The 14,785-nt window shown below is 40.6% G+C and overlaps 1 protein-coding gene across 3 annotated transcripts; it reads left to right on the forward strand.

Annotated features, from left to right (window-relative positions):
* Positions 1–13,442, forward strand: tcf7l1a (transcription factor 7 like 1a). Of its 3 annotated transcripts, none has more exons than XM_036595035.1 (12): positions 1–1,243; positions 2,560–2,629; positions 2,737–2,858; positions 5,101–5,169; positions 5,529–5,637; positions 6,351–6,441; positions 6,798–6,881; positions 7,746–7,874; positions 8,241–8,415; positions 9,913–10,020; positions 11,649–11,700; positions 12,718–13,442. In XM_036595035.1, exons 1-12 carry the CDS (start codon positions 1,067–1,069, stop codon positions 13,098–13,100), a joined length of 1,569 nt encoding a protein of 522 aa, XP_036450928.1. In that variant the 5' UTR covers positions 1–1,066; the 3' UTR covers positions 13,101–13,442. The 3 variants fall into 3 exon arrangements, with proteins under 3 accessions (XP_036450928.1, XP_036450929.1, XP_036450927.1); XM_036595034.1 differs by having other exon boundaries at positions 3–1,243; positions 2,557–2,629; XM_036595036.1 differs by lacking the exon at positions 6,798–6,881 and having other exon boundaries at positions 2,557–2,629.
* Positions 13,443–14,785: the final 1,343 nt, after the last annotated feature.

Below are 14,785 nucleotides of genomic sequence, written 5' to 3' on the forward strand. Positions count from 1 at the left end.
TTTTTACTGTTGCTTTTTTTTACAGCGCTAAAACTAAAGACCCAAACTTCTGACTGACTACAGGGGGCAAACTGAGGGAAATTTTTGAGATTTGGCAGAACTATCACTTAAAGAGCTTAGACATCAGAGAGAGTGTGTGCAGTGATGCTCACTCTGCCACTTCAGGTTTAAAGTAACGCTTTATATTAACTAAAATATTAACTCTGCTAAATGTACGTCGTAGTACGACACAGATTAAAACAGTCATTCCGCCCATCAGTTTCTCCTAAAACATGGTCACTCAAAATTCCCCTCATGCAAGGTAAAGTTTATTGTCCAGTAAAATCAGAAGCTCCAGAGCCTGACCCCTGCTGGGGAGCAGGGCTGAAGTTCGAATTTCTCCGTTCCACCTTAAATGGTGCATTGGAACTGCTGCACCATTTAAGGTGGAACGGAGAACTTCACTGCTAAACAGCTTCAGAAACCAAAACTCCTCCTCCTCCTCTGGAGCAGCTTCCTCCTTCTGGAGGAACTTCAGCTTTCTCCAAGGATATAAACCCACTGTTTACGGCTCTTATCCACCAAAAATCACCTCAGGATTGTTTACAAAATATGAGTTTAATCCGCCTAAAGGCCGAAGGAACAGGCGGGAAAAGCGCCTCTCACTCACTCTGAGGAACTTTTACAAACTTTTACTGCTGCCGTTTCACCCCCTTGATGTTCGCAGCTTCTATCCAGCTAAACTTTTCCATGTTTTAGGAGGACAACGGACTCAGTCGTATCGTGGATGGATATTATATGATGATTTTGTGGGACCTGTGTATTTTGGTTCCTCCTCCTGAATCCCGCTGGATGCTAGCGTTAGCGATAGCTTTAGCGTTAGCTTTAGCATTAGCGTTAGTGCACCATGGCAGCCTATTTCCACTCTAACTAGAGTCACTTTCGAGAGAAACTAATCCATCTTTTACTTTTTTCTTTAGCTTTAGGGAGGTTTCGACGCTCTCCGGTGGATTTACAGCTCGAAAAGAGCAAACGTTCCCTCAGTCTTTGCCGAGATTTGTTTGTTTAGCGTTAGTTTTGCTCTATAATGCCGCAGCTCAGCGGAGACGAACTGGGAGCAAAAGACGAGCTGATATCGTTTAAAGACGAAGGAGAACAAGAGGAGAAAACTGCCGAAAATGTGTCCTCAGAGAGAGATTTAGACGATGTGAAATCTTCTCTGGTGAACGAGTCCGAAAACAACAGCAGCTCATCGGACTCTGAGGTAACTCGAAAACTCCGAGCTAATCAGTTTCTTACTCAGACTTTAAAGAGCCCATACGCGGCTTTTCCCTTGTGTCATGTTTTTCTCCCCGATGTCCTCTTGTGACGTTTGTGTGCGGGTTATCGGTCAGTCAATCAGTCTATTTATCTGTCAGTCAGTCTGCCTTTATTTAAACTCAGAGTACATTGAGGGTGACCCTCGTTTACAGATAAGCCCAGCTGTAAACAAACTAAACAGGAGTGAATATAAATTTATGATAGTAAAAATATAGAAATAAACAAACAGAAAATAAATACGACTAAAATTGATCAAAACAATCCATAAATAAAAATGAGGAAACTTGAAGACAAAAGTTTCACAAATCAAAATGATCAAATATAGAAAACAGTACTTAGATATTAAAAATGTAAAATACATTTTAAAAATCACACAAGTGACACAATAATAAAAACTCAAGACTGGATGAAGTCAGTCAGTTTCTGAGTGGGGAGTTAAAGTTTAAATGCTTTAGAGATTTTCAGAAAATGTAATCAATACTAGAGCCCAACCTGAAAAACAAGGAATGACGGCAACTTTTGAATGTACAACATAAACAGTAATTCAATAATTAACAGCAATTCTGAATTTTTTTTTATTTCATTTACAGCTGTTCATATTTCACAGAATAAAGTGTTTTGCTAACATATCATATGACCATGACACGTTGACCTTTTTTGTGGTTATGTCATATTTCTTGTATTTCTTCCTTAGAGTTTACAAGAAACGTTAAAGGTTCAGATCTTAAACGGTACAAATAATGCACACTCGTTATTCTAATAAAAAAGTAAATATTGGTAATGAGAAATATTACAGCAAAGTACAGAATTAGGGGGAAAAAGCCAAAAACCTATGAAAGAGAAACATGAATAATTCATTTTTTTGCTATTTCATAAAGAGCTTCAGCTGATCTACTAAATGATATTATTTGTTGTGTTGTTACTTTGTTCTTGAGTGCCTTGCTATCCCTTTGCTGCTGTAGCACTGTGAATTTCCCCATTGTGGGACTAATAAAGGATTATCTTATCTTATTCGTCTGCATACAGATCTGAAGGTTCTGATTAGTTGCCCTTATTCAAAAGCAGTCCAAGCTGATTAGTGACATCACAAACCCAATGAATTTAAAACAGGCTTGGTTTTTATATATGGCCTAAAACGTTTGTTTTGAAAGTTTGTTTGTCTAATGTGGAGGAGTCTGATTATCTGATGTAGGGCCCTTTAATCGTGTTTTTGTGATTGTGAAACTAAACGTTTCCCTCTTTGTGTTTTAACTGAAGCAGACGGACAGACAAGCTCAGCGCCGACCGGAGCGAGATGGCTGTGAGAAACGGAGAGAGAGTTTAGCTGAAGGTGAATATGTGCAGGCTGAGGAAACTCGCATTGCTGCGACTGTTGTTGTTTGTTGTTGATGTTGCTTGTTGCTGTTGTTGTTTACTGTGTGTCTCTTTCTTCTAAAGCTCTGAGGTTTCAGCAGGATGCAGGGCTGTTTAAAGCTCCTCCGTACGCTGGTTATCCATTTCTGATGATCCCGGAGTTGACTAACCCCTACATCCCCTCTGGATCTTTGTCTCCCGGTGCAGTGAGTCTTTCTGTCTTTCCACCTCCATTTTTCTGCACCCATTTTCGGGCATGTCCTGCCCTCGCTGCGCTGTGATTGGCTGGTGAGTCATACAGTGTTAGGAACCTCATAATCGGGCCAGATTCACGAAAGTGTCTTAAGAAGGAAAATCTTCTTAAATGTGTGTTTCATTCTTTCGTAAGAAACAAAGTTGCTCTTCAAGAAAAGTTGTTACTCTTCAAATAACTTTTTCTTTATTTTTTTTTCTTAAGAATAACTCTAAGAACCAGTGGTGTTCCTGAAAACATTCTGTTCTTAAATGTGTTCTTAATCGTACAACAGTCTCACACAGAGGCTGTGAGAGTTGATGAGTTGATCACCTAAATTGATCAAACTCAGCACTACCTCCGCTGCTCCTCGTCCTCGTCTTTAGCTCTCCACCGTCACTGTACAATTATCATATTTTCAAAGGAGGATTTTTTTCCTGTTGGCTGTTTCCTCCTCCATCACCTCTAGATCTTGTTTGCAATTTTTTTTAAGTGCTTAGTTTTATGTTTTTCCTCCATTTTGCTCGTCTGAGTGCATTAAATAAATCTCATGTTGTTTATGGGCAATGCAATACAGCCTACATAAACACTGATGATTATGAGTATATATGTATTTAAGGCTATCGTAAGAGAATATTTGAGCTTCTTAAGTTTTTAGTTTTTTCCAGAATTACATTTAACATTCTTATGAACTTCTTAGTGTTTGTCCTCAGAACCTTCGCGAGCTTTTGTTAAGAAAGCTTTTCAGACAAAGTTATAGACAAACTTACATAATTATAGTGATTAAGCTCTAAGATGTACACTGTATTCACTTTTAATAATCTCATTTTTATGACGTTTAAGTGCGTTCTCTTTATTTTCCTTTTCATGTGCTTTTATAAACTCCATTTTAATTCTTAATTTGAATTAAGCCATTGCACTTTGTACCTTTTCAGCACTTCATTACCCTGTTGTATTTGTCTTATTTTTATTGTTTTTCCCTCTTAACCCTTTTGCCCTATGTTTTTTTTGTTAAGTTGTTTTTGCTTTTGTTTGTGTAAAGTGTACTGAACAGCCTTTTGTTTGAACTGTGCTGTATAAATAAACTCACTTCATGATGTTTCTGAAATTGTATAACACACAGTGGCCCCACAGAGTATTAGGACTTTTATTTTGGAATTTGGTCCATACTGTATGGGGAACAGTGGCTCTCCAGTCTGTGTTATTTAGCAGTTATGTAGTGATTCTGTAGTGACTGTGAAGTTTTATGGTGATTCTGATTTGTTTACGGCCAAGTTGTTTGTTTTTGACAGATTTTTATTATCCTTTGTTTTTTAACCCAAAGCTCACATAGTGTGGGCTGAATAAACACACTCTAGCAGGGGTGTCTCACACTATCCGAAGGGGGTAGGTTGAAAAATTGCAGGGAACAAAGTCCCATAATTTCCTTTTTTTTAATTATCTGCGTTTCTGAATCGTCTGGCAGAGGTGAATCTGAAGCTGAGGCTTCACCCTGAACGGTTCAGATTCTCTGTTCCACCTTAAATGGTGCAGCAGAAGCCAGACTGTAACTGCTGCCCTGTTTAAGGTGGAATGGAAAGTTTGAGTAGAGAAGCGAACTTCAGCTCCATGCTGAGTTGTTAACAGCGTTCGTTAGCACTGATGGCTCAGCGGGGTGTCTCTGCTGGAGGGGCTCATTCTGTTAATGACCTTTTACCCCGGGGGGGCTGATGGGCTCTCTGAGAAACAGACACGTGTGAATCAGAGCTCTTTGTGTGTTCGTTTGAATATTTACATTTTAATTCCGCTGTGTTCAGTGTAGTTTTAGTTAGTGTGTCAGTGACGTCAGGACAGATTTGCATATTTAAACAGTCATATTTATCGCTGATCCTGTCAGTAAATGTCATGATATTCTGATGGTTATAATCCTCTTTATTGTTCACTCAAAATGAGCAGGACAGGCTGACCACTAGAGCCGTACGACACAGAAAAAATACCAATACTGTGATTATTGATTAGAGATGTGCTGCAGTCTACACTGAAACCCGAAGGACTGACATCACAGTTTGGGCGATTCTAAAAAAAACTAATCTGTAGAGTATTAAATGTGTGTGTGTGAGAGTAAATACAGAGTTTCTAGTACAGAAAAAGGAGCTCTTCATTAAACAGACTACAGTAATAATGCATTCTCTCTCTCTCTCTCTCTCTCTCTCTCTCTTCTCTCTCTCTCTCTGCAGTATCTGCCAATGAAGTTTCCTCTTCTCGATGTTCCTGGAATCAGAGACTCCATCACTGCAGGACCTTTAGTGAGTACACCAGGGGTTTGTGGGTAATACAGCTGGGGTTTATGGGTAATAGACCAGGGTTTGTGGGTAGTACAGCTGGGGTTTATGGGTAATGGAACAGGGTTTGTGGGTAATACAGCTGGGGTTTTTGGGTAACAGACCAGGGTTTATGGTTGTTGTGTTTGTTTGTTAGTTGCTTAAACTCACGTGCAGTTTCTGCTGATCTTCTGTTTTTAAAAATTGTTTTTATTGTTTTAAATGTGCTCAGTATATAAATTGTATGTAATGCACTTACTATTTATTTTCTCTCTCTCCTTGTTTGTCTGTCTCTCTCTCTCTCCCTCTCTCTCTCTCTCACTCTCTCTCTTTCTCTCTCTCAGCCCCCCCGTCATGTTCACCCTCTCACTCCCCTGCTCTCCTACAGTAACGACCATTTTCCTCCCAGAACCCCACCACACCTCTCACCTGACATCCTGGACCCAAAGACAGGTTAGAGGGGCGGAGCTTCAGCCTCTGGTGCAGCACCTGCTCACCGTTCCTCATTTACACCACTAGGGAGCGTGAATGTGACTCTTTTAGCTCAGGTGAGGCGTGTTAGATAAGGCATGCCAGGCAGGTGAGGTGTGCCAGGTGAGGTGAGGAGTGTCAGGTGTTGACTTCAGCAACGGTACAACAGCACAGATCACTGCAGTCAGACGCGTTTTCCTTTTCAAATCCCAGAAACGTGTCAGGCACCCTATTATAAACCACAGCAATAAAATACTGAACATTTCTAAACTGAAAGTTCGATTTGCTACATTTAAACTGGGCTTTATGTTGCAGTTTGAGCTGTTATACATAAACGCTGATACAGCCTCATTACTCCATTAGCTCGCTAATTAGCAGGATAAAGGCTACAGAGATAGCAGCTAAAAGACAGAGTGATCCACTGTTCGCTGTGTTGCTGACAGTGACTGACTGCTTGACTCTTGATTCTGTCTGTGACGGTGACGGGCTTCATCCCAGTTTGGTGCACTGTGTTGTCGTGGTAACAGGACGGCTGAGGATGCGGTATAATCGGCTGATGTGGTTTAATGCTAGTCAATTTTCAGCGGCCTCTGATACTCTGAACTCTGAGATTCGTGCACAGCTGGAGCTCTGATCAGTGTTTGGGTTTGTTGCTGTGTTTGTTTTAATATTTTTGTTTTTGTTTGTTCCTGCAGGTGCCCCCCGCACACCCCACCCGTCAGAGCTCTCCTCGTATTACCCCCTCTCCCCAGGTGCGATGGGGCCACTGGGCTGGATCGTGCCACAGTGAGTTGATAGTTCAGCCAAAAGTCATAGTTAGTTTTTCTCCAGATCATTTAAGCATGTAGGAGCTGTTTGGTGGAGCTTAAGCTCCCATTACTTGTTTGGAAGATGTTTGTTTTTGTTTTTGTTTTTTTATTTTTGGGTTTTTAACACATTTTTTTTGTTTATCTTGCTGCTCCAGGGCAAAAAGTGAAAAAACAAACTTCAGACACTGAATGTCTCTCAGCTGGTGTAAATTTGAGGGGAAACTCGGAGAGTCAGATTTATTGATAAAACTCTACTTTTCAGTGGGAAATAAAACTTTTGCTTTAATAGAACGCTGTAATCAAAGCTGCTGCTCTGTGTGTGCGTGTGTTTAGGCAGAGTCAGCCTATGTACTCAATTCCAACTGCAGGATTCAGACCCCCGTACCCAACTCTCAGTATGACCCCCTCACTGTCCAGGTAATGCCATAACATGGTGTTTGTTACAGTACTGATACATTACATCACAGGTCAGATTTGCTGTCGGCCTCAGACGCTCCACTCGTCAGCAAGCAGACTGTCTGAAGTGTTTTAAAGACTTAATTATACTCAACATTAAATACGAATACAGACAGAGCTTCTGTCCACACACTTTGTTTATTTTGTCTGTGCTTGTTCTCTGAAAGCTTACAGATGAAATGGACAAGTACCACTGGAAACCGTGGGGGGGGCAGTGTAGCTAATAGCTAATAGTTCACGTGAGACACGACCCCAGTTTCTCTCATTGGTAATAAGTGTAAAGAATTCTCCGTCCACATGTCTCAAAGTATTTAATGACCTCACAGACACCACAGTCTACAGCGCTGCCTCTTTCATCTCTTTCGTAGTTGGTACATTATTGCGGCCTCCTCCACCGTTGCAGTGTTTGTCACTGTCAGAAACGTGTGACTCTGGACTAGTGGATGTACTACTTAACATTCATACCAACATAAGGAATGCATAGAAGTATGTGGGCAGTGACCGCCACATCGTTTGAAATGAACGTGTTCTTTTTCGTATGTAATGAGAGAATAAAGAAGCTTTAAGCTGGACACAGCTGTCCTGATTCTGTCAGCTCCCCTCTGTTTGGGACTTGGCAGAACCATGTGAATGTCTCACAGCAGGTTTTGTGTGTCTGACAGGAAATAAACTTTCCTAGTGTTCCCCACTCTAAACACAGAAAGGCAACGTTTCAGAGCAAAACATATAAACATATTTAAAAGCTTGTGAAGTTCACATTATTGGTTCTTTAAACTATCTCTCTCCCTGTTTCTCTCCCCTGCTCTCACCCTTACTCACTCTCAGTCTGGTCCCCAGTCGTTTTTCTCCTCGTGTTGTTCCTCCTGCGTGTCTGAGACAGGCCGCTGCTGTCCCTTCTTCGGCCATCATCTCTCCATCCATCAAACAGGAGCTGAGCAGTCACTCCGCCCACAGGTCAGTGTAAGTCTGTTGTTAAAGCTGGTCTGATTTATTTTGGTGTTCTTTATCGTTTCTCCTCAGTGAGAGTGTTTAAAAGGTGTTACCTGAAAGCTTCACTCTGGTAAACTGATCTTTCTTCGCGATAGTGAAGAGTGTAATTAGAGTTAACTATGGCCAGCAACGTAACTGCAGCTAACGACAGCCAGCAACGTAACTGCAGCAACGTAACTGCAGCCAGCTACGGCCAGCAACATAACTACAGCTCAGCAAAAACCTCCAAACAAAGTTTAACTTAGCGAGCAGCAAGCTAAGCACCTGACAGCCGAACTTTAGTCAGCTAACTACTGTGCTACCTGGCTGTGTGTGTGTGTGTTTCCGCAGTAAGTCGTCGGTGTCGGCTCAGAGGAGTGAAGAAGTGAGAGCTGAAGAGCAGAAGCTGTACGTTAAGAAGCCTCTGAACGCCTTCATGCTGTATATGAAGGAGATGAGGGCTAAAGTGGTGTCGGAGAGTTCGCTGAAGGAGAGCGCCGCCATCAACCAGATCCTCGGACGCAGAGTGAGTCTCACCACTAGCACTGCATATACTCTTGCACTGATCCCCTGTCACTGATATGTTTTCAGTTTTAGTAAAGAGACAGTGTTAATTTAAAGTAATCAGAGATGTGGAACTGCAGGAGGACGAGAACCCTTTAATTAAACTTTAGGAATGTTCTGATCGTATGGATCAATATCAGAGTCGATACAGGCAGATTAATTGAGGCATCTGCTTTAATAAAGCTCCTCCAGCTCTGATCCTTTCTTATTTGTGTTCTGTTTACTCCACTGTTGCAGAGGTGACAAACACTCATTATCCACCTTATGCAGTAACAGAGCTTTGAAGTCATGCGTCATTCTGTAGTCGCATTATGAAGGTGAAGAACACTAAGTGTTTTTGAAAATTACAGCTACTGCACAGTAAACAAAACATCCACAGCTGATATTTTTAGTTCTGTGTACATGGAATTGAGTCTGTTATTAAACTCTTTCAGCAGCTTCTCAAACTGCCAAACGCCTCTGAACTACCACACTGGACAGAGTCGGCTGGTCTGTGTGGGGGCTTTTGTCAGTGTGATGAGGTCAGTTCGGTGCAACAGTGTTAGCTTACATGTAGGAACGTTTGTTTTTTGACTCTTTATCAAAATCAGCTTTGTAACAAATTTATTCATCACAGAGTGAGAGCAGAGATTTTAGAAAACGCTGCTGATTTTTTTTTTTTCTAACATAGAAAACCAGCTCAGACTCGGAGTTAGTACAGAGAGGAAAAGTGCAGAACTGCGCCATCTGCTGGTGCTGTTAGTAATTATATATCTTGCCTTTTTATTGTATTAGTAGCTGCTGTACAGCTTCACAAAGGTTCTAGTCATTTTTAATCTTTCATTAAAATTTCTCTAATGAGAAATGAATGGAGACTCAATGTTTTGAACTCAGCCAGCAGAAGGCGCACTCCTGCACTTTCCCTTGTCACTAAAAATCCACGCCTGTCTTTCTCATGCTGTGAACGGCTTTAAAATCGGTTCTGAAACAGTGTTTGAGGACGGTGGTCTCAGAACAGAGTCCTTCTAGGAAAGTCTGTTTACTCTGCAGCCGTCTTGGCGACGCTGCTATTTCCAGTTATACAAGACCAGACTCCTCACTCTCTGAATGAGGAGAGACTAAGATACTGCAACTGAAGGTCAAGTTACTGTTTAAAAACAGATTTCAAATCACTGCTAAATTCTGACAAAAGCTTCATAAATAGTTTGTAGTGTTTGACTTAGTAACGCACAAAAAACAGGATTTTTCGGGTTCTAGCTGCTGCGCTTGCACAGATATCCACAATGACAGGGTCTTCCTCCGCTCGTGGCAGACTGATTGGCTCTTGTTATCGAAGGGCTGGGCTTTCTCCTTGTTAAATGTTACAAGCTTTCTAATTCATATTCCAACTAGCGACCATCTCATTTATAATGTTTCTGATCAGACTCCAGCAGTGTGTCCTGACTCTGACTGACTGAGTGTGTGTGTGTGTGTGTGTTAGTGGCACTCTCTGTCCCGAGAAGAACAGGCTAAATACTACGATCTGGCGAGGAAAGAGCGGCAGCTTCACTCTCAGCTTTACCCCGGCTGGACCGCCCGCGAGAACTACGTGAGTAACATGAGCACATGGCGTTCTCTATAACACACACACACACACACACACACACACACACACACACACACCTCTGTACAGACTCACTGTGTTGCTGCGTCACTGCGTCTGTGACTACGTCACGTTTCTGAGATACAGATCAGATCTGAGCTTCTGTAAACAAGATTCACTGATTATCCCAACAGCCACAGCAACTGAACCCAAGCACAGCAGAAAACAGAGTCTCTCACAGTTAATACATAATATAATCACTGGGCCTCGTTCACCAACATCCTCCTGAGTTTGTTCTTGAAGTCTGCGTCAGGTTTGTGACGTGTTCTTAAAGTGCAGGACTGTTCTCACCTTTGTGCTCTTGAGTGTGTGTAGATTCTGTGCTTACCTAAGAACAAATCCCAAATAAGAAAACATTGGTGAATGTCAGAATCTTTGTCAAAACTGCATAAGTGGGTTTAAGAAGAATAATTTATATAGTTTTCAGAACCTGCAGCAACTCCATGTTTTCAGTGAACTGAGTCAGTTCCTCAACACCTCCGGCTGCTTTTGGGGTGCATCGCTAAAACAGTTCTGAACTCCAATGCAGCCTGATCTTGTGTTTTTAATTAAAACAATTATTTAATGTAATACAAATGTGTTTTATCAGCTGTTATATCTCTAGCTCTGTGAGTGTTCCTGTGTTAAATCTCACTGTGTGACTGCAGACAACACAGTCGGTTACCGCACCACTTATCACTTTTCTTATTGGTCACCACTCAGTTCATTTGCCTAAAGATCGTCCAGAATGAAGGAGCAGAGAGAGGATGTGCATCCGTGGTTTAGTGTGCTAATTATATGTCTATATGGACGTCTTTTGCCTCGTTATAACATATCATGACTTGTTCTGTTTGATATAAATCGTCCAACAAAAAGGCGAATTGTTTTGTATGATGTCATTGGTGATGTCACATTTATGCTGTTTTAAAAAATAGGTTAACTTTCCTAACTGGAGATTAGATTTGCTTCTGTAATACAAATTTCGCAAACTCTGATCTTGACCTGTCAGATCTTAACTTAGGACTGAAAGTGAGGAGAAAAGCTAACCAGAACGAAAAGGCACCCGTCTAGAAAAGTTTTTACAATTTTAACAATCGAAGTGAAGCGGATTAGAGAGGAGCGAAGTTTGCCGGGCTGGTATGGACAGCTGTTCTTCCAGGTCAGGTCAGAGGAGAAAGAGCCCTGAACGTCTACCAAGTTGGTGGCTCAGTGACCTCTTATACAGGAGGGCGCCCCTGTGTGGCCAATCACAGACCTGTGAATAAAGCAACATACACAAGGGAGCACACAATTCATCATAATTGTGATAAATTACATGAAGTTCTGCTTTTCTGAACTGATTGATGTTATTTTTGCCGTGTTGTGCAGCTCTAACAGGAGAGAGAGCTGCTGGGTTGGTTCTGTCTTGTTAAAGAGGTGAAGATGTTTCATATATTTGTATGAGTGATGTGTCTGAGCGAGACTCTCTAAACTGCCGGTCTGTGCCTATAGCGCCCCCTGCTGCAGCACTCGGAACGCTGTGTTTCAGGCTCTGTTTGTTTTTATGTGTGTAAAACCTGCGTTTATGTTTAAAACTGTTCTGTGTTTCTCTGCAGGGGAGGAGGAAAAAAAGAAAGAGAGAAGATAAAGCTGATAACATTGTGGAGGGTGAGAATCAGACACACTACATCACTTAATTCACTTCTTTATGACTTTGCTGTTTATTAGGTTTAGTGCTGTCTGTTGTAAAATCACATTTTGATTTTTGGTTGGAAGCAAAAGGAAATCTAGAAAGACCCAACTGAAAATTGTCCCATGTATTTTACTTACGGCTGTACAGAAGAGCTTTTCTGACGGGGGAGCAAAACCCGCTCTTCTCCACTGCAACGCTACTCGATCAAAGATCACTAATGCAGCACTGCTAGCTAACGCACTTAATTTAAAATCAGATAGATTTAATTATTTAACTGTTAAGGTACATTACACTCATTTACACCAACACCTAGTTCATTCTAAGTAAGTACTAAGTGTGGTATCAGAATCAGTATTGGCAAGTATTAAAAAATATTTACTCCTGCTCTACCTGAAAAAATCGATGCATCACCATAGAAACAGTAAAGTCATCGTAAAGCTAAAACATAACAAGGTGAGAAATCTAGCAGCAAGTCAGGTTTGTCTTCTGTGAACATTCAAACAGAAACAGAAACTGCTCTCGTCTCGTGATAGGTGAAGTTCTTTATGCTTTATTAAGTGATGAAGATCTTTATGCTACTTTCACTTTTTTCAGAATGTGGAGATGCGTCTCTAAAATCAGATCAGTCACGGAGATGGGAGCTGTGAGTGAAAGAGTTCGTAACACCCACTGCCCCTTTTTTTTTGTAGCATGAACAACATGAAGTTCAGATCCATGTCTGGTGTGTTTAGTTTTGATGTGAAAAAATTGCACTGAATTTTCCGCATTTCCATGCTTTTAGCTTTGTGTTCGGTGTGTGACACTCAAACCTGCTTGTTTCTACGTCAAATGAAAGTTTGTTGAATCAGATGCACAGAAGTTTGTAGGTTCAAAGCTTTTCCAGCTGTGATGACTGAAGGCTACACTGATACGGTCTTGTTACTGTGAGTGAAGGTGAAGGTGGAGGTTCTGGTTCTGGTTCAGGTTCTAATGTTTTCTGTGTCTCTGTGCAGGTGAGTTCTCTCCGCAGCAGAAGAAGGTGTGTGTGTCAATGCCGGCGGTGGAGAAGATGTGTGACAGTCCAGCATCGTCTCTCAGCAGCATGCTGGACTCTCCGGACACGCCGTCCGTCTGTCTGGCCTCACCAGCCGCTCCAGCGCCCACGCACTCTGAACAGGCGCAGCCGCTCTCGCTTACCACCAGACCGCGCTCACCACACTCGCACTGCTCCCCGAACACTAAACCACCTGCATCTTCATCATCATCATCATCATCATCATTGTCATCATCATCCAGCCTCTTCCGCTCTGCTCCCTTCCACCAGGCAGCGCTGATCTCCCATCATGCACTGCTGCAGACGCAGCCCCTCTCATTGGTCACCAGACAAACTGACTGATTGTGTTCTGTACTATTATGACTTTCAGATGTTCATCACTTTCTCACCTTTTATACACTTTAGAGCACATTTTTTTATATCAGTATGAAAAAAAATTATTGGTCAATATTTGATCTTCATCTCTGTTTTACCTCTTTGAAACAAAAATGTGTTTTTTTTCTAAATAGTTGCCTTTTTTCTACACTTTTCTAAACGTTTCTACTTGTATAAAACCGTGTGGAAGTTCTCTTTTTTAAGAAAACACAGTTAGTAGTTGTAGGTTTGATTGTGTAGCGGTTATTTCTCTTGTTCTGGGTATGTTTATTAACAGTGTGTCACATTGTAGCTAATAAACATCCTGTAGTGCTGTCAAAGGAGGAACTGCGTTTGTGTATTTATTTATTTGTTTATTTGTTTGAAAATTCCTGTTTGTTGTTTTGTATTTGATCAGTTTGAATGTTATGAGTTTGGGATATTATTGTGTTGCAGTAAGCAGACTCCACTAGGTGGAGCCACTGAGCTGCTGTAGAAGAGCAGGACAAGATTTTACATCTCACATTTTACATTTAACATTTTTAATTTAAAGATTCAGTTTTTAGGAAAATGAGAGACAGGAAGTGCACCAGCAATGACAGCAACTCTAGAATTGCACAAAATGTTTTTACTATTTATACTAATGTTATATCAGCACTCAGTAGCAGTAATGCTGTCAAGTCAGTATTCAGAATTAGTCCAGTCCATTTATTTTTAAATGTATGGGGAAATATTACAGAGAGATGTACCATACAAAAATAAATGTATGTAAAGTTTATTGAATACATTTAAAAATGTATGAAAGCAACAAAAATCCTGTCTAATGCGCTTCACTGTTCGATACCTTTTAAAATAAATTTGTATTCCAGTATCTTAAATTTAAGTATGATCAAATGAACCTTTAACATGACAAAAGTGAGTGTTGTAGGTATTGATACTCTGTGAAAATGCAGTTATGATTTGATGTCTTGTTTATGTGAAATACATTGTGTGTGAGTGTCTTACTGCATACAGACATGGTTAACATAAAGAACAATGCAGATCACAGAAGTAAGTACCGTTTAGTTACTGTAACCTTTATTACCACTACACACAACTGAACTAATATAATAACAAACACAAATAAATGCATTTTAAAAATGTATTTAACAAATACGTTTTTTGGCCATTTCCATACATTGCAAACATATTTGATAAATACATTTGGAATATATTTTTTCTGTATGGGTGAGTGAAGAAAAACAGACATTTAGCTCTGCTGTTCTGAAGTAAATGTGTCCCAAAGTCTGAAAATCAGTGTGGAACTTTAGGAATTGTCATATTTTCGGCAGTCCAGTACTTTTTAGTGTTTTAATGAAAAATATGATGATATTATGTGTGTACAGCTGTTCGAAGCTGTGTTTGCTAGTCATGCACTGTCACTACCGAAACAGTCACTACTGAAACATTTGGTAAAGTTTGGGTAGAGTTATGATTGTTTTGGTCATGACAAAATTGAATGTTCAGTCATTGGTTTAAAAAAAATAAACATAATTAAGGTATAGAGTCACGCAAAGCAAAAGGATTTTAGTCTAAAGTCTAAGATCAGTTAAAAGTCCCAGGAGAAATAGTCAATCACTGTTGAAGTTCTGACTAGTGGTAATATTTCCTCCTGCATTACTGACATTACATCA

This window comes from Colossoma macropomum, unplaced genomic scaffold, assembly GCF_904425465.1.
Source record: "Colossoma macropomum unplaced genomic scaffold, Colossoma_macropomum, whole genome shotgun sequence".
NCBI classification, from domain to species: Eukaryota; Metazoa; Chordata; class Actinopteri; order Characiformes; family Serrasalmidae; genus Colossoma; species Colossoma macropomum.